The sequence below is a fragment of the Amblyomma mixtum genome, chromosome 8 (assembly GCF_055824585.1).
Source record: "Amblyomma mixtum isolate Tamu chromosome 8, ASM5582458v1, whole genome shotgun sequence".
In the NCBI taxonomy this organism is placed as follows: Eukaryota; Metazoa; Arthropoda; class Arachnida; order Ixodida; family Ixodidae; genus Amblyomma; species Amblyomma mixtum.
Genome location: NC_143019.1, coordinates 35,597,214 through 35,615,530, shown reverse-complemented (window position 1 = coordinate 35,615,530; position 18,317 = coordinate 35,597,214). Strand labels below are relative to the sequence as shown.

The window sequence follows — 18,317 nt, the reverse complement described above, 5'->3', positions numbered from 1 at the left end:
ACACAAAACCTGGGATGAGGTCTTGCCTTACGTCACCTTCGCATATAATACTGCGACGCAGGAAACCACCCAGTTCACCCCGTTCCGTCTCGTGTATGGCAGAGAGGTACGCATGATGCTAGACGCCATGCTGCCGTACGGCGACGCAGAGCTCCCCCCTGAAGCAGGCCACTTCGTGGAACAAGCAGAGCAGGCCCGTCAGCTGGCCCGCTTGCACATCAAGGACCAGCAATCCGCCGATGCCCGACACTATAACCTTCGGCACAGGGACGTGCACTACGAACCGGGAGACCACGTGTGGGTGTGGACACCAGTGCGCCGGAAGGGATTGTGCGAAAAGCTTATAAATAGGTTGACATGTTTACGCAAAAGGCGTACTGGCGCTAAAAAACGAAGACAACACACACAACAGGACAGGACTGGCGCCAACTTCCAACTAGTTTATTCACAGAAAAAAAAAACCACTTAAGAACCACACTGCATGCAAAAAAAATACAGACAACCAGAAACAAGGGGTGACTTAACAAAGATGCACGTGCCAAACGGACCAAAGGAATGATTATAACGCTGCAAGAGACCCACTCAGAAACCTAATCTCTTCTTCTGACAATGACACAGATGGCTTGCTTATGCAGATATCGCCCCTCTGTTTGATGTAATAGGCTTCTATTATTTCACGCTCTAATCAGTCTTTTGATCTTGCAATGAATTTGGTGTTCTCAAAACCAGGACGGCATTTGCAGCTTTTGCAGTGAGTGGCCATGTGGCTGCCATAGCCATTTTTTACAGCAATCTTGTGCTGCCTCACTCTTTCATTGTAGCACTGACCTGTCTGGCCGATATATTCCTTGCCGCAGCTTAGAGGAACAACATACACAACATCAGCCGTGCATTCAGTGGCGCGAATTTGGTGTTTCTTTTTGCACTGCTTAACCTTTCTTACTCTGTTGAAAGTGCAAACGCGCGACAGCTTGCAGGGAGCAGAAAGCACCACGTTGATCTTATATCTGCTGGCCACTTTCTTCAGGTTGTGCGAAAGCCGGTGAATATAGGGAATCACCACCGTCGGTTGTTTTTCTTTATCCTTGTTTTTTTGACCCTGTTCTCCCATCAACATCCGCTTGCGCTTCTTAACCAGGTCCTCACTAATGCTAGTTATGAGGTGTTCTGGGTACCCGGCTTGATGAAAGCGTTCAATTTGCGCATCGAAGCTCTGTGCCATCTCATGCTCACACGATTTATCCAAGGCTGCATTCAAGCATGTCGCAACGATTCCGCGCTTAATTAGCTTGGAATGTGCACTACTAAAAGGCAGTAGCTCTTTGCACGATCTCGGGTTGTAGGACCAACAAACATGGCGGTCCTGCTTAAATTGAAGTTTCAAATCAAGAAACTGCAGGCTATTGTTGTGGGGAACTTCATGCGTGAAACGGAGCCCTTTTGATTCACTGGTGAAAATGGTGACTAAATAGGTATTTTGGCCCGTACAGGGTCCTGCGCCGCCTGAACGGCGTCAAGTACGAAGTTGTCCCCCATGGAACTGTGATCGTCGGCCCTCAGCGTCAACGGCCTGAAATTGTGCATGTAGTGCGCTTAAAGCCGTACTTTTCGCGTGACTGAGCGCTGTGTTCACGCTGTGTTTCTTACCTTTTTCCCCTTACCCCACGTGTGACCTTGACTCTCGCCGCATCTCATCTAGCGCACATTGTGTAGTTCACCTGACCCATATTCTTCTTGTTTTTGCTCCTCCTCCTCTCACTGTACATACCCCATTCCACATCGAGACGATGTTTGCTTTCGCGGGGGGGAATAATGCCACGCGCCTAAGCGCCGCGCGGCCTCCGCGCTGAGTCGAAGACGACGACGAAGCGGCGGTGGGCTCTCGAGGCGCGCTTGTTCTGTTCGGTGTCCTGGAACCTGGCGCTGTAATTAAAAGAAGGCTCCCAGTCTTGGCTTCTTCCCGACGCCTATCTCCACGGCCCCTTTGGTCGTGACAATATATAAAAATGAAAGCTTCAGTTTACAGGTCGACAGACATTCAAATACACAAAATTTAACTTCAAAGAAACTGTCACTGAGAGAAATAAGTGTGCAGGGGCGGATAAAAGTAAACGAAGCACGCAACTGTCTTCGAATATTTTTCACGCGTCACCTAATTGAAATTTCCAGCAGTGGTACGCGCATGCTGGTAGTGGAGGTTGCGAGGCTTTTTTGTAGACAAACAACGCTTCTTCATTAGCAATGGAGAAAGCGTGATTGCACTTCGAACGCAATAGCGTGCTCCGTTTACTTATGGCCGCGCCTGTACATAACCTTGCTTACCGACTAAAACTTTACGCACTGCTAAAGCACGGACTATGCACGGAGTCCTTAATCGACTTGACTGGATTGGTGAACACTACTATGTCCAGCTTTTTCTTGTATTTTTAATGTTCCGAAAGTAACGGAGCACCGATGGCCATTGCATGAGTTGCCCAAGACTTCAGTTAACCAATGAAGGTCTAATACAACGGGGTCCAACCCTACGCCACGTTGGATACGGGCCGTTGCTGAGAAACAAAACCAAAAAGAAAGAAAGAAGAAAAGAAAGAAAGGAAATCACAAACAAACAAACAAACAAAGAAAGAAAGAAAGAAAGAAACAAACAAACAAGCAAATATAAACAAAAACATCTGTCTGTTTGGGCCTCTGTCTTTCTACTTCGCTACTGTGTGCCCCAAGCCGTGACATGAGGCCATTTTGCGCTCCCATCACCCATCACATGCTGTTGGTTGACGGTGCACATTTTCTTTCGGCTAGTGGTTCTAGCAGCAGGAGTTCACTGATCAATAAAAACAAATGGAAAAGGTCATGCCGACTGCGACAATGCGACAACTAAACGACCGGAAAGAGCTATACACACCAACGTTTTCTTATCATAACTTATGTAATAAACTCGCTCGTACTACCCCCTCGTACAATCATTGTACGCACAAAAGCTAACCGTTATAACACCACTCATTCCACAAGGCGCGACTGTTTCGAGACAGCTGCTTGCAAAAAAGGTGACCTCGCCATTCATTCTGTCTACCATTATAGACGAATAACAACAGTCGGCAATGGTTAATAATATTCTTGAGTAACAATAAACACACGGCACACGGCATTTGAAGTGAAATGTACAGCTCACTGACTTTTATCGAGCGCATATTTGTATTTATTTTTTGCGAACTGAAGCCTCCTTGCCCAAATTAACTTATGCCCAACTTTGGCACTCAGAAACAGGGACGACCACTTAACACGTTAAGTATCGACATGGCCTGTAGCTTTCTCTTCGTGGTTAACGTTTGCAAACCACGCTATCACGGACACTGCGACTGCCACCGTATACTTAAGCGGCCTGCAGGAAAATATAGAATGTAACATTTACCAAGATGCATAAGTTTTGGTGTCTGGTGCGTGCCCAGACACAGCCATATTTAGTACTGCGCGGGAGCGACCACTGCAAATTAGAACTAGTTATTGGGCGAGTTGCTTCATCTCTGATAAAAGTATGTACTTGCGCGGAAAAAAACAGGACAAAACTGAAGAAACGTGTATGACATGTACGAGGCGCTAATGTGTGGAAAGAACTAAACACTGTGTGCACAAATGCTGCGGGCATCTTGTCCTCTCATGAATGAATCACTCGCGTGGCACACTGCACAGACTGGCAAAGAAAGTAAGGGCATGGCCAATGGTTGCGGCGCGCTGTGTTAAAACTCGGCTCTGGGACAGGGTAAGCAAAAAAGCTGAAAAATATCAATTTTTTGTTTTTTGTTAAATATGAAATTACATTCTTTTCTGCATCGTTTGATGTATCACACTTCATCCTGGGCAATTTATATCAACCTGAAAAAGCTATCTGAAAGCAAAGCGGTCAGCGACACACTCCTTTACCAGAGATGTGTTTTTTTCGTTTTTACTAAAAACTAAAAAAACCTCGAGATTTTACGGAATTTAGCTGCAAGAGAAAGCTCTCTGGCAACCATCCAAGTTTTCTGGCTACCATTCAAGCTCTCTGGCAACCATCCACAACCCAAACGAGTCCTTCAACAACGTCGTATGGGAGTGTGCTAAAAAAAATGTCTTTGCGGGCCTACAAACAATGAAGATTGCTACATTAGATGCTGTTCTGACCTTCAATGATGGCGCCACCGCAAGAACTAAAGTTCTTGAGGCATGGGGACTAAGTACGGGCAGCAACACGGTCCGCTGGCTGAAGCAAGTCTATCGGCGTCGAGTTTACTTTGCTGATCGAGCTACGCAGCAAGTGACAAAACAGGCACGAGAAGCTAAACGGCAGGAAAAGAAGCACCAAGCTGACCCAGATGATAACTATGCAGCTGGTGCCTACTGAATAAATTGGTCAAAATGAGTTGGCTAAGTCGAAATGTTGGGATTGAAGGTTTTGTTTACTTTAAACTCAGTTCTCTCAAAACAAGATTTTTTGTTACGTCGGTATCATTATTTTATAAATGACAATAGATATCAAGCTGATTTTTTCTGTGTATACAGTACATATATGTCGCAATTTACTGTACCAAAATTATCAGCGTGCAATTAATATTGTTTGTTTTAAAATTAAAATATATATAAAATTTGCTCAAAATTAGGGTGTAGAAAGTAAAAAAATCACTAATAATTTCATTTCTTGTATACTAAAATAATTTTGGTACAGCGGCTAGAAGATGAAATTCTGAACAAAATGACATAAATATCTTGCTGCTATCTTTATTAGTTGCTGAGAAAAGTGTACCACAATATGCCGCAAAATACATGGGAAAGATGGGGCTTACCCTGTCCCCTTAAGTAGTCGGGCTGTGCCGCCTGAAGTGGACACACTTTATGAGTGGGACCGAGCGTAATACAAAGGGTTACCCCTGGTGGAAGAAACTTCACTGGGTTTCATTTTTTTTCAGTCGCGACTAATGACTGTTTTTACACAATTTACTACTGCTTTCTCGTCATCCCTTAAACATTTTTGAAAAGGCTGACTGCCACTAGGCTGAAAATAACCCGGGTACGTTCAGCGTTACTACCGAAAAAAAAAACAACTGATTTCTGAGTTCCGTGATTGATATCACGACATTTATTATACTGACATTATACTTCAAAGCACTGTAGTCCGCTCAACTATACATTTTCATAAAACTTATGCGTCTCGGTTAATGTTACACTCTATATTTTCCTGCAGGCCGCTTAAGTACGGTGGCAGTCGCAGTGTCCGCGATAGCGTGTTTTGCAAACGCTAACCACGAAGAGAAAGCTACAGGCCATGTCGATGCGTAACGTATTAAATGGTCGTCCGTGTTTCTGAGTGCCAAAGCCGAGTATAAGTTAATTTGGGCAAGAGGGCTTCGATTCGCAAAAAAAAAATGCGTTCGATACAAGTGAGTGAGCTGTAAAATTCACTTAAAATACCGTGCGCCGTGTGTTTATTGTTACTCAAGAATATTATTAACCACTTGCGACTGTTGTTAGTCGCCTATAAAGGTGGAAAGAATGAAGAGTGAGGTCGCCTTTTTTGCATGCTGCTGTCTTGGAACAGCCGGACGTTGTGGAATGAGGTTTCTTCGCAAGCAATTGGAAGAAATGCATGTAAAAGAGCCAGACAGCTGACCCAATTCTTTCCATTCGTTTTGTTCAACTCTTCCTATTCTTGTTTCTCAGTAACTAACTCCAGGGATAGGAAGTACGTCAGATATTCACGAAGATGGATAAGTATAGGAAAGAAATTGAATTTTAAAGCAGTTCATATTTCACCGCCTATGCTGTGGAAAGCAATGAGAAGATGGATACGTATAGGAAAGAAATTGAATTTTAAAGCAGTTCATATTTAACCCCTGTGCTGTGGAAAGGAATGAAACACATCGCGGTATGCGCGCCCTACTAAGGGCTGCAACTGCTGAAACAATGATGTAGAAAACTGTTTTCGTTTGAAATATAACCTTCATTCATCTGTTGCCAGCGATGTTTGTTAGGAAGCAGCGATATTTGTTAGGAAACATTGCCTTGGAAACACCAGCCCGCAATAGTCCCGGCGGATGCCAAGGCATGCCTGCCAAGACAAAATAATTTTTGCGAGAAAAATTCCTTTATCGGCTGTAATACGATGTAGTTGGAGGTTTCCGCTTAATCTCGAGCACCTTGAAGTTTTAAACATGGAACAAAATATTAATACTCGAAATTATAATAATGCACACCATGCCGTGACCTGCATGATAGAAAAAAAAACCCTGACACCTTGTAATCAAGGATTCGATCCCGGCCGCGAGGGTCGCATTTCGATGAAGGCGCAATTCTAGAGGCCCGTGTACTGTGCGATGTCAGTGCACGTTGAAGAGCCCCAGGTGGACGAAATTTCCGGAGCCCTTCACTACGGCGTCCCTCATAGCCTGAGTTGCTTTGGGACGTTAAACCTAATATAACCAGAGCAAACCGAACCTTGTAATGAGTGTAGGAGAGTGTTACATATTGTTTTAGCCACTTGAGCGCCTATGAGTAGAACAATAAGCGTGTGAAAGTGACCTGCTCTGTCTTTGATCCTAATGAAGTGTCATATAAATTCTAAATAAACAAGGTGCTGGCGCCACTTCCTGCTTGGGAACGCCCCCACCTGCGTAAGTCAGAATCGAAGTAAAACGGAGAACTGAGCAGTTTGGTACATTTTGAAGGGAAAAGACAGAGCTGCAACAATGGACAAAGAAGGAAACATAACCCACGCTCAATGTCAAGCTGAAGAAACGAGCTAAACATGCTCTTTTCTTCAGAACCAGAAGCGCATGTGCCTCACTAAAAGAAACAATGGTTCACTCATAGTTGAAGTAAGCGAAGTTGCAGAGTATTTCTTTAAACCTCACACGTTTTATGTGCACTCTAGGAAAGCAAAGCATGTTTCTGACGTCCGCCATCAATGATAGGTTTTCACTGGAAAAAGCAATTTTATGCCTAAAAGTTCCTATTATATATTTCTTTTGGACTTCACTGAAGCGCATTGTACGTTGCTTTTAGAATTAGGCTTTAAACGACATCTGTTGCTATATTTTACACTCAGAGGCCGAAAATGTCGGCTCGGCTCTATCACACCAGCTCGCGTCTCCTTTCTGACAAGACTAAATATGTCGCCGGCGTGCCTAGCTTTAACTGAGGGCGATGCGAAAAAAAGCAAAAGCTCTTCGCCGCCCGCTGCTCCCTGCGTCGTCCATATCTGTGCTTTAAACAATAATGTATGTTGATTTTCTAGTATGGTTCCTAAGAATGTTTTCCTGTTATTTTCTTCACGCCTCAGAAAGCAGTTGCGTGTGATACTTTCGTAAATTTCTGTTGACAGGCCAGTTGCGCAGTCGTGCTTTCGCAGTAGTTCCCCCTGTTTAGTTGCTGATTGTTACTGTCTAAAAACAGAAACAAAGGCAACAGAACGCTCAGAAAGTGTCAAGGGCAAATATGATTAAGAATCCTGCAGAGAGAGGTGGCCTCAGCTGGTGCTGGGCAGGATTAACTGGACTTCACTGAGTGAAGCCTTTACCTTGCAGTGCAGCTCGACTCATCATTTATGGGATTGCTAATGAAATAATAGAACAGTATGAAGGACGTCCTAGTTTCCTCTTTATTCCTTTGGATGTGGCTTTAACTCTATTCAGTGCCGCTATTCCCGTTCATCAGCTGTGCCTCAAGATGCTTCATATTGGCCAGCGGGGAAACGAAAAGCGGTTGAGTTGCCTGCGCTTGTTCTTGCGTTGAGCTTTTCGGCAATATTCCAAGAGATACTGTAGGGATGCGCCGGCACTACCAGATAAGGGCATTTGCTGCAAATTTCGCAAAAGGAAAATTGGGGCCTCTTACCATTTACTGCGGTCACCGCAGAACTCGGGATTTTCTATTTTATTTTGCAAGAGGCACTAACGGCTCGTTTGCACCATACGAGTGGAAGAAGGGCATGAAAGAATACGACAGGCAAGCGGCAATTATCTCTGCGATGACTGAAACCGGTTGTCACATCGTAAACACAGAAGGAACAGAAAATCAGTGTCTAAAAGGAAAAATCAGGGGCCGTATTCCGTTTCGGAAGACACGCATTCCCAACCAAAAAATCTTTCGACGTGCTTGCTCGTCAATGGAGCACTTAGTCGACGCTTCGCTAATGAAATGAAAAGGGAGAAAAACAAACGCTTTTGATGGAACACTGAACCTTCCCTCAATTCTTGAAGCTCTCATTGGTTGTAGACGACGTCGAATGGAAGCATTGGGTCTTGAATTGGGAACGATGTTCGCCAAATTGACCTTTCTTATCTCGTGTTATAGCAGAATACCGTGTAGTAAGACATCAGCCCACGTTTTTTCTCCTGAGCTTGTTGCACTCATTTACTTGAATATCATGCTGGCGCGCTCACAAGGCAGGGTGATACGAGGGGCGTTCAATAAAGATTTCCCCTGACTCACTTCTATTTATTGCGGGATGCTGAAATTGCGCATGTGTAATGACGTAAGTCAGTATAGGTCACATGCCAATCTGGAACTCTGAACTAATAACCGTCTTTCTTTTACAGGTGCTGAAGTGGTGTGAGGTGTGATAATGGATGGAGTGAAATACAGAGCAGTCATCAAGTTCTGTACTTGAAAGGCCGCACTCCAAGGGAGACGTTCGATGAAATAAAAGAGGTTTATGGGGAGGATTCCCCATCATACGATGTAGTGAAGAACTGGCACCGTCAATTCAAATCTGGTCGGACTTCGGTGGAAACGACTCCGATTACAGGGCGACCCACTCTGCTATCGATGAACACACCATCCAGCAAGTGGAGGTCGCCATTTTGGAAAATCGCCGCATAACCGTTCGATACCTAGCCCAAAATGTCAAGATTAGTGCGGGGTCCATGGGAAAAATCATTGAGGACCGTCTTCATATGCGTAAGGTACCCGCTCGCTGGGTTCCCCGGTTGCTCACACCTTTCCAAAAGCAGGAATGAGTAGAATGCTCCCAGGCTCTTTTGGCCATGTGCCATGGAAACCAGGAGGACTTTTTCAACAGAATGATTGCACAGGATGAAAGCTGGGTCCATCACTATGATCCGGAGACTGAAGTCGAGTCGATGCAATGGAAGCACTTGGACTCATCGCCTCCAAAGAAGGCACGCGCCCAGCCCTCGGTGGGCAAGGTCATGCTCACAGACTTTTGGGACCAGCACGGAGTAGTCTTGATGGACTTCATAGCAAAGGGTGCCACGATTACTGGGGCATACTATGCTTCACTGCTGCAGAATTTGCGGGAGGCCATCAAAAGCAAGAGACGTGGCGTGCTCACCAAAAGTGTCCGCCTTCTGCAAAACAATGCCCCAGTTCACAACTCACGTGTTGCCCTGATGGAAGCATGCTGCTGCGGCTTTGAAATTCTACCGCATCCCCCTTATTCACACGACCGCGCACCATCGGACTTCCACCTCTTTCCAACAATGAAGTCATATTTGAAGGGCAAGTGTTTTCCAGATGATCAGACTCTGATTTCTTGAGTCACAACATGGATTTTGGAAAAACCTGTCGAGTTCTACAAGCGAGGTGTTTACAGTTCCATAAAAAAGAAGTGTGTGTCCCTGGGTGGCACCTATATAGAGAAGGGCGAATAAATCTGCAAAGTTTCATTGCTCTACGTCCACAGGAAGTGGGTCAGGGAAAATCTTTAATGAACGCCCCTCGTAGATGGTTGTAAGGCGTGCATAATAGCACCTTTCGGTAGGCTGCCGTCGACCGAGTCGACATTTGGGTTCTTCAGTCGGTCACCAAAAGAGCAGAGAATCTATTTAAAAATCATTCTTCGCTCGATGAATATCTGAACTGTAGCGGCGTGTGTATTCCGGACTTGTTTTGTTTCGAGTATTTTTTGAGATAATCATTGGCAACTATTAGGTAATTGTATCCCCTGGTTGTTTGAACTGGCTTATGATGTCCAGCCCGGCAGTTTGAAAAAAAAACAGCGGACCTCGATCGGTTGTAACAGCCCGTAGGGCGCAGTTATCGACATTGCCCTCCACTGAAAAAGATCACAGTGGCTGACTTTCTTGTCTGTTGGCGCACCTTGGGCGAGAAGAATTGTGTTCGGAGTGCTTCAGATGAACGCCGAATTCTCGTCTCTCCTCTGTATCTACGTTCGTGTAGCGGCTACCATCGCCACTCTAGTTCTACATGGAGAGAGTTATGAAATCCCCAACAAAGAAGGGTGACAGGGAAGAAGGCATGCTCTGTCCAACGTTTTTCACTACAATTTTGCGCGACAGAGATCTGGATAAGGAATAGTTGGGGATAACAGTTGAAGCAGAATACCTAAGTAATCTTCGGCTCGCTGTGAACGTTGTATTGATAAGTAACTCGGGAGAGGAATTTCCAAATATGATGACATACCCGGACAAGCAAATCAGAACGGTGATTCTATAAATTACTAGGAAGAAAAGAAAAACAAAACTTGGAAGAAAACATAAGCTTGCGATAGACTGCGAACAGTTCGAAGTGGCAACAGATGTATCGACTTAGTGTACGTAGTTGCCGCAGATCAGAGGCATGAAAGTGAGAGTGGCATTTACTCTGACATCACGAAATGCATTTTACTAGCAGCCCTCAAGAGAATAGTATATACCAGCTGTGTCTATCCAGCCTTACTTATCGGGCAGAAACGTGGAGGTTAATGAAATGTTTGAACGCAAATTAACGACAGCCTGCTGGAAATCAAAAAGAGATGGTAACGGGCAGGGCATGTAAGGCGAGGGTAAGATTACTAATGGTGATTAATTGTTACGAACTGAATTCCAGGAGAAGGCAAGTGCAGCACGTGGCTGCAAACGGTCCGGTGGATGAATGCGATTATGATGTCTGGAGGGGCGGGGGGGCAAGATGCGATGAGGTTAATTACAAAGATATGGGAGAAGCTTTAATCCTCTAGTGGATGTAGTAATAAGACTGATCATGACCTAAACATTCGCACTATACCCTCAGGTGTAAACGCTACATGTATATGACGATAATTAACAGACGTAATTTTCCGATGACTGAAGTATGCAGTATGCTCGTTCCTAATATAACGGTGGCATGTGGCGTAAAGGATAAAGTAATATTACAGAATAGGCAGCTTCGCGGTTGACAACGATAACTATACTTGTATTTTTTCCATCATCGCGTAAAATGCGTGCGAAAACAACAATCGCGTACATGAGAACTTGTTTTTCAAAAATTCTTAAAGTCGGAATTTATACACACTGCTATGTGTTGTGTTTACCTAAGTATAGTACCTGTCAAAAAGTTTCCACGATAACGTTTACGCAACTGCTTTTTTCGCAGAAAGCCACTGAGAAGAAAAATTAGGCAATCCTGGAGGAAGCTACCAGCTGAGAACTTGTCCTTTCTAGACCATTCGGGAGCAGTGCGCAAAAATAAATACGTGAAGTTGGTCTTCACATATCACCTTATTTCTCAACAGGTCCACAAGTATACTTGGTTCGTTCGTGCTGCCTTTCATTATATTTTATTGCGTCGCTTTCTAAATAAATATTATGTTAAAGTTGTATTCCTTTCACACCTTATGTCTAGCGCCAAAGTCATAGTCATAAATAAGCCATGTTTTCATTTTCCACACCCAAGTTAAAAATGACTGACAGCATGTGACACATTAGTTCTCGAATGTGGCAGTGAGTAAAAAATATCTCTGGGCGTGTATGCGTTATTTTTGCAGTTAAGGGATTTCAGATATTTTTTACTTGTCCGTGGTGTTTTATTTTCTTCTGAAGGCTTTCAGATGATATAATGCTCTCATATAAGTATCCATATATCGATCAATGCTCAATCGCAAAGATTGCGAACGCTGAAACACGGCACAGCGCTTATACAACGCTTATCAGGTCATCTGTTGAATACTCTTCTGTTATATGGAACCCCTCCCACGCGATTCTTACAAATGCTATAGAAGCAGTACAAAATAAAGCCGTCAGATTCATACTGTCATCCTACTCACGTCATCAAAGCGTATCAGCAATGAAGCAAACCATTAATCTTCAACCTCTTGCTAGACGTAGAAAGTGCGCCCGGTTGTCATTATTTCACACCTTATACTATAGCGAAACGCCATTCTCCCGAAATCATATCTTTCCTGCACCTCATTGTTCAGCTCGCCTGGATCATGCGCATAAGGTACGTCCGATTTTCGCTCGCACACTAAAATATCAGAAGTCACCGCTGGTTTTGTCAATAAATGAATGGAACTCATTGCCATCCAGCATTGTCGGCCATACTGAATTATCATCTTTTCAAACAGCTTTACTAACATTTCTGAACATGGAAAATGCGTCATAGTGTGCTAGATGATTTACCATGTCCGTGACTTTTTGGCGGTCCTTTTTTGCTTTGCCATTTCTTGTGTGCTGAACAGCTCCGGAGCCTCTTTTGTGTGCCATTGTATTTGTAGTTACTTATTTTGCCCTAATTATTACTCACTTGTTTGAACGTGTTGAATTTTGCGGTTTCAATGTGTTATACTGCACTTAACCAAATGTTACCCAAACTCTGCCTTCTGTATATTTACCATCATTTGTTATGAATTGATTTGTTATGTGTGCTTTCTTTTATTCATTCCCCCCCTATGTAATGCCCTCTTCTGGGTCTTTAGGGGAAATAAATAAATAAATAAATATCGATTAATGATCGAAAAGCATAGTTGTGATGTGATTCACGTACTACATATCTGAATGCCGTGTGTTATGTGCCAAAACACTTTTCATAGTTGTGAAAATGTTATAAAAACGATTATTCATTTTATAGCTGCGCCATACGATGCAGTCATTTGGTACCTGGAGTAATGACTAACCTTAATGACTAAAAAAATTTTGGAGTTCATTGCGACAATCGTGCGGTACGTTTCCTGTTATTCTAATTGCTGTATTTTTAAATAACAATATTTATTGAAGTTTGTTGAGATGTACGTGAGCTGAGGAAAGATTATTGCGTTATACAGCTTTAGTTGTGCCTGTTTATTTAGAACATTCTCTCATTTGTTTATGGAGCGAAAATTCTGCAAAATTACTTTTAGGTTTCGCTAATGTCATGATCACTAGTTAGGCTTCTGGAAGAATAAAGAGACAGAATTTTCACTGCACCTACTGCTGCAATCTCGCTTTTGGCGAGCTTTACTCCAGGCAGGAAACAAACTTGTTTTCTTGCCTTTATAATCGATCATTAATTTTTCTACGTTTATAATTTACGATTTTTTTGGTCTACGCTATCAACGGCGGTAGCAACTCATGACAAAATTTTCCAGTCATGGGTGTTCTTGTCTTTAATTAATAGACTTGTGCTGTGGGCTTAACAGATTAACAAATGTTCTGGCCTCGGAATTAAGCTGTTCCAAGGTATTGACATACAAGCATAATAAACACAAACGTACAACACTTTCTTGACGTACTCCGGCTTTAATGTGTGCAATGCTTGAAGTGGATTTGTCGTCCTTCTTTGCTATCCGAGCTACTCCCAGCCACCTTTTGACGTGCGCGATCTCTGTTTCGAAACGTCAGTAAAGGTTGCCTTGATGCAGATGTGGTTTCGATTTTGTTTTCCTCCGGAGCCCAACTCGTGCGTGCCCAAACATTTTCCGCGAACATTTTTGCGAGAAGGAGATTATGTTTTCTGATTTCAGACAGCTGCGTATGATGCGCGCACAAGAATGCGATTCAGCCAACTATGTTTTATGGATGTGTGTGTGGTTGAGTCCATGCACTGTTTCATTGAAACAGTTCCTGATTCTAAGTTATTCGCTGTTTTCTGTCACATTTGTGGCAGCCCAAGGTAAGGTTCGCTGCATGCAGTAAACACCACTTCGCCTGCGCTGCTCGGGCTGCCCTTGAAGAAAAAAACAGTGCTTTTCAGTTACTTTCTACCACGAGATTATAATGCGCGTTTTGCCTTTCGACCACATCTTCTTCTTTTGAAAATACACACCTGCAGCGGAATATTCTGCTGGACTTTTTCTAGATTCTGTTCCACAAGTAACCGGGAATTTTAGATAATCAGCATAAACATCACCAGCAACATCTTTATCAGCCTGACTACGCCTCCAGTTAAACCTCTTCGCTTCCGCCGCGTCCACCCTCTCCATGTAAGCTACTTGATCTCATCAGCCCACCTAACTTTCTGCCGCCCCTTTCTACGCTTTTCTCCACTAGGAACCCGGTCATTTAGACTCTCGGACCATCGATTATCTTGCCTTCGCATTACATTACCTGCCCAAGCTCATTTCCTCCTCTTGATTTCGAATGGGTTTTCATTAACCACTCCGCCCTCTTCCTGGCTCTTAACGTTACACCTATCGTTTTACATTCCACAGCCCGCTGCGTTGTGCTTAAGTTGAACCCTTGTGGTTGTCCTCCACGTTTCTGTCCCATAGGTCAGTACCGGTAAGATACAGCTGTTGTGTACTTTTCTCTTGAGGGATATTGGCAAACTGCCATTCGCGGTCTGAAAAAACCTGCCATGTGCGCTCCCCCCCATTCTTATTCTTCTAGTTATTTCCCTCTCATGATCCGGATCAGCGGTCACTACCTGCCCTATGTAGACATATTCTCTTACTACTTCTATCACCACGCTTCCAGTTGTAGACTGCTGTTCCCTTGCGAGACTGTTGAACGTTACTTTGATTTCCTGCATATTAATTTTTAGCCCCACCGTTCTGTTCTGCCTGTCTAACGCATTGATCATGTTTTGCTTTCATCTTCTGAGTGACTTTGAAAAGCAATGTTATTAGCGAATCCCAGATTAGTAAGGTATTCTCTATCAACTCTCATTCCCAGGTGTTCCCAATTCATGCCTCTGAATACCCCATGTAAACAGGCGGTGAATAGCATTAGTGAGATTGTGTCTTTCTGTCTAACACCTTTCCTTATTGGAATTTTATTTCTGATTTTATGAAATGTTTTAGCTGTGCAGCCGTTATAGATATTTTCAAGTATTTTTACATAAGGCTTTTCTACACTTTGATCCCACAATGCCTGCATGACGGCTGATGTTTCGACTGAGTGAAATGCTTATCTGTAATCTATGAAGGATTTATACGGTGGCTGGTTATATTCTGCAAATGTCTCTATCACCGGATTGATGGCGTGAATATGGTCTATTGTCGAGTATTCTTCACGAAAGCCCGCCTGATCACTTGGTGGACTGAAGTCTAAAGTTGTCCTGGCATCATTAGTGATTACCTTAGTAAATACCTTATAGGCAACGGGCAGTGAGCTGGCTGGTCTGTAAATTTTCAAGTCCTTGACTTCTGCTTTCTGATGGATTAAGATGATATTAACGTTCCTCCAAGCTTCTGGTGCGTTAGAGGTCATAAGGCATTGCATACACAGTGTTTCTAGTTTTTCTAGCACAATCTCCCTTCCGTCCTTCAAGGGATGTGCTGTTACCTGATCCTCACTAGCTGCTTTCCTCTTTTTTATTGCTCGTGAGGCTTTCTTTACTTCCTCTTTCTTAATGGGCAGCATGTCCCACTGCTGTGTGATATTGCTTATCTCATTTACGTCTTAATGACATTGGCTACGGTATAGATTTGTGTAGAATTCTTTCTCTACTTTAACTATCTTATCCATATTGCGAAAGACGTCATACTCTTTGTCTCTTAAAGCATACACCTGATTTTTGCCTATGCCTATTTTCCTGTTCAGTGCTTTTAAGGTACCCCTGTTCTTTAAACCACGCTCGATCCTATCTATATTAAGTTACCTGATGTCAGTTATCTTGCGCTGTTTGATTAACTTTGATAGCTCTGCCATTTCTATTCTGTCGGTGAGATTTGATGTTTTCATGCTTCGGCGTTTCTTAATTACATCTTTCGTCTCCTGAGAGCTTGCCGGTATCCTGTCTCACCCTTCTACCACCTACTTCTACTTCGCACTCCGTAATGATAAATTTGAAATTGCCGTTCATAGCTTGAGCATTAAGCTTGTCGTCCTCATTTAAATCTGAATATCTGTTTTGAAGCGGTATCCCTAGTTCCTCTTCCTTCTTATCACTAACTCGTAAATGGGTTCCCACTTCATTAGTTTCCTCAGTTCCCTCTTCGGGTTTAGGCTAATTTTAGACATTACACTCCTGTGGTCACTACAAAGCACCTTTCCGAGGTCTTTCCTGCAGGCTCGCGGGTTGTTGTTATTCATTTTTATTCACTGCATGACATCCGTCAGAAAACCTTTTTTCATGCCTCTTACATAAGAACGCTTATCACTGATCGGGGTTAAGGCTCCTGGGTTTCTGTGTTCTTGTCTTGGGGGGCTGATCTACTTGCACAAGGGGGAGAAATAAAGTACATGTAGTAGAAAATGAAGCGTGGAATTTACTCCCCATAAGGGTGCTTAACAGTACAGGAGGCAGGATTCCGCGGTGGCTCAGTGGTTAAGGTGCTCGGCTGCTGACCCGAAAGACGCGGTTTCGATCCCGGCCGCGGCGGTTGAATTTCTATGGAGGTGAAATTCTAGAGGCCCGTGTACTGTGCGATGTCAGTGCACGTTAAAGAACCCCAGGCGGTCGAAATTTCCGGAGCCCTTCACTACGGCGCCTCTCATAGCCTGAGTTGCTTTGGGACGTTAAACCCCATAAACAAAACCAAACCAGTACAGGAGGCCTCTATCCTCCGCTTTCGCGGAGGAGGGATACGGGTGACCAGTCTTGATCGCTGGTTGAACACATGCCCGCAAATATCCTAAATGGTCTTCTGGCTGAGCACTTGCAGCATTTTCCTCATCATGCTGTTCTCTCCACTGATGCTTCCGGGAGCTGAGAGAAGGCGGCAATTGGGATATATTCACAGGATCTGGCTTTCAGCTATTCCGTTCGTATCCCGGATTACACTTCTGTATTCTTTGCAGAGTTTTTGGCACTTGGTTTGGCTCTTAAAATTCCATCGCATGTAGCATGGGTACATATCCTTGCAGACTGCCTGTCAGTTTTAGTCTCTCTCCAAACTTCCGGCACCTCTCTATTGATGCGTTCTCTTAGGTTTTTTGTTCCGCGCACAGTAAGGGAGGTCCGCTTTGCCTCGGTACCTGGTCATTCGGGAATCTATTTCAACTAGGTGGCTGAGTAATTGGCAAGGTCATCTCTCACTGCCCCTATATCCCGTACCGCACCTTATTATGTTGGAGGCCTCCCGTTTTCAGCGATTCCAACATATATCAGCCAGCTTGGGTGATCCGTTGCTGAATACCGTGGACTTTCAACATTTAAATTTCCCATGGAATGTCCGTTCATGTAAGACAAGGCGGTGTGAAGTGTCCATGACGTTTTTGCGTTGCAGAATCCCCCACCTAAACTTGTACTTATGCAGATGCGGGTTCGCTACGACAAACCTTTGTAACACATGCAGAGAAGTTGAAATAATTGACCATTATCTCCTCTCCTGCCGGCGGTTCGCATTTCAGAGAAGACAGTATTTCGAAGTCCTTCTTTCAAGGTTAGGACTCCCTTTGTCTCTACCCGTTCTGCTCTCGTTTGGTGCGAGCGCCACGGGATTCTCGTTAAGCACTGTTTGCGGCTACCTTCATGATTACATCATTGCAACTGGTCGCTTACCCTGGTAAATCCCTATAAAATTCCACCGAATGTCCAAGAAACGTATTTTATTTTATTCCTGAAATATCTAATCTGTTTATTTATTAAAGATTTTTATCAATTCATACATATTTTCTAATTTCAAATATTCTACTATTTTACTTAGCTTTCTTTCCCGCTTTTTTTTCTTTGCCATTCACCACCGTACCTTGGCCAATCCAAAGTATGTAGCTAATGTTGTCCTGCACCTTGAGGCGCGAATTCCATCTTTATTAGCCAGATTTCGCCTTTTAACAGTCCAAACCTTTTTAAATTTGTACGACTCTCCTCTCCACACATCCAATGTAATATTTCTTAGTCAGCCCGCAGTCTTTTTAAATGCCACCTGGTCTCGTTTTCATACTCCGCAGATATGTTTCGTGCAGTCTCTCCTCGATCCCTTAAACATTAAGCTCACAGATATCCATCCACTGCATAACATCTCACCTTCAGTCGAGATTGCATTTGATAACATTTTCCCATCGAATGCCAAGCTCCAGCCCTTTCCTCTCCTTCTCGGTTTGTTACAGGACCACCTAAGATCCTTTCCTTTTCATATTCTCATTGCTACCGATGCCTCGCAGGATCGTGAAAAGGCAGGTGTGGGCATTTTTTCACCTGCATTGGGATGGTCCTTTTCTCTCCGTCTCCCTGACTTCACTCCAATTTATCTGGCCGAATTATTAGCT

General features: G+C 43.7%; 1 protein-coding gene across 1 annotated transcript in view; it reads left to right on the top strand.

The window, feature by feature from the left end:
• The window catches only part of LOC149332072 (phospholipase A1-like), a 35,418-nt gene extending 26,834 nt beyond the window's left edge, over positions 1-8,584 (top strand). The window contains exon 6 of the mRNA XM_089557463.1: positions 8,568-8,584. Within this exon, the coding sequence (XP_089413589.1) occupies positions 8,568-8,584 (17 nt within the window). The remainder of the gene's footprint in view (positions 1-8,567) is intronic.
• Positions 8,585-18,317: the final 9,733 nt, after the last annotated feature.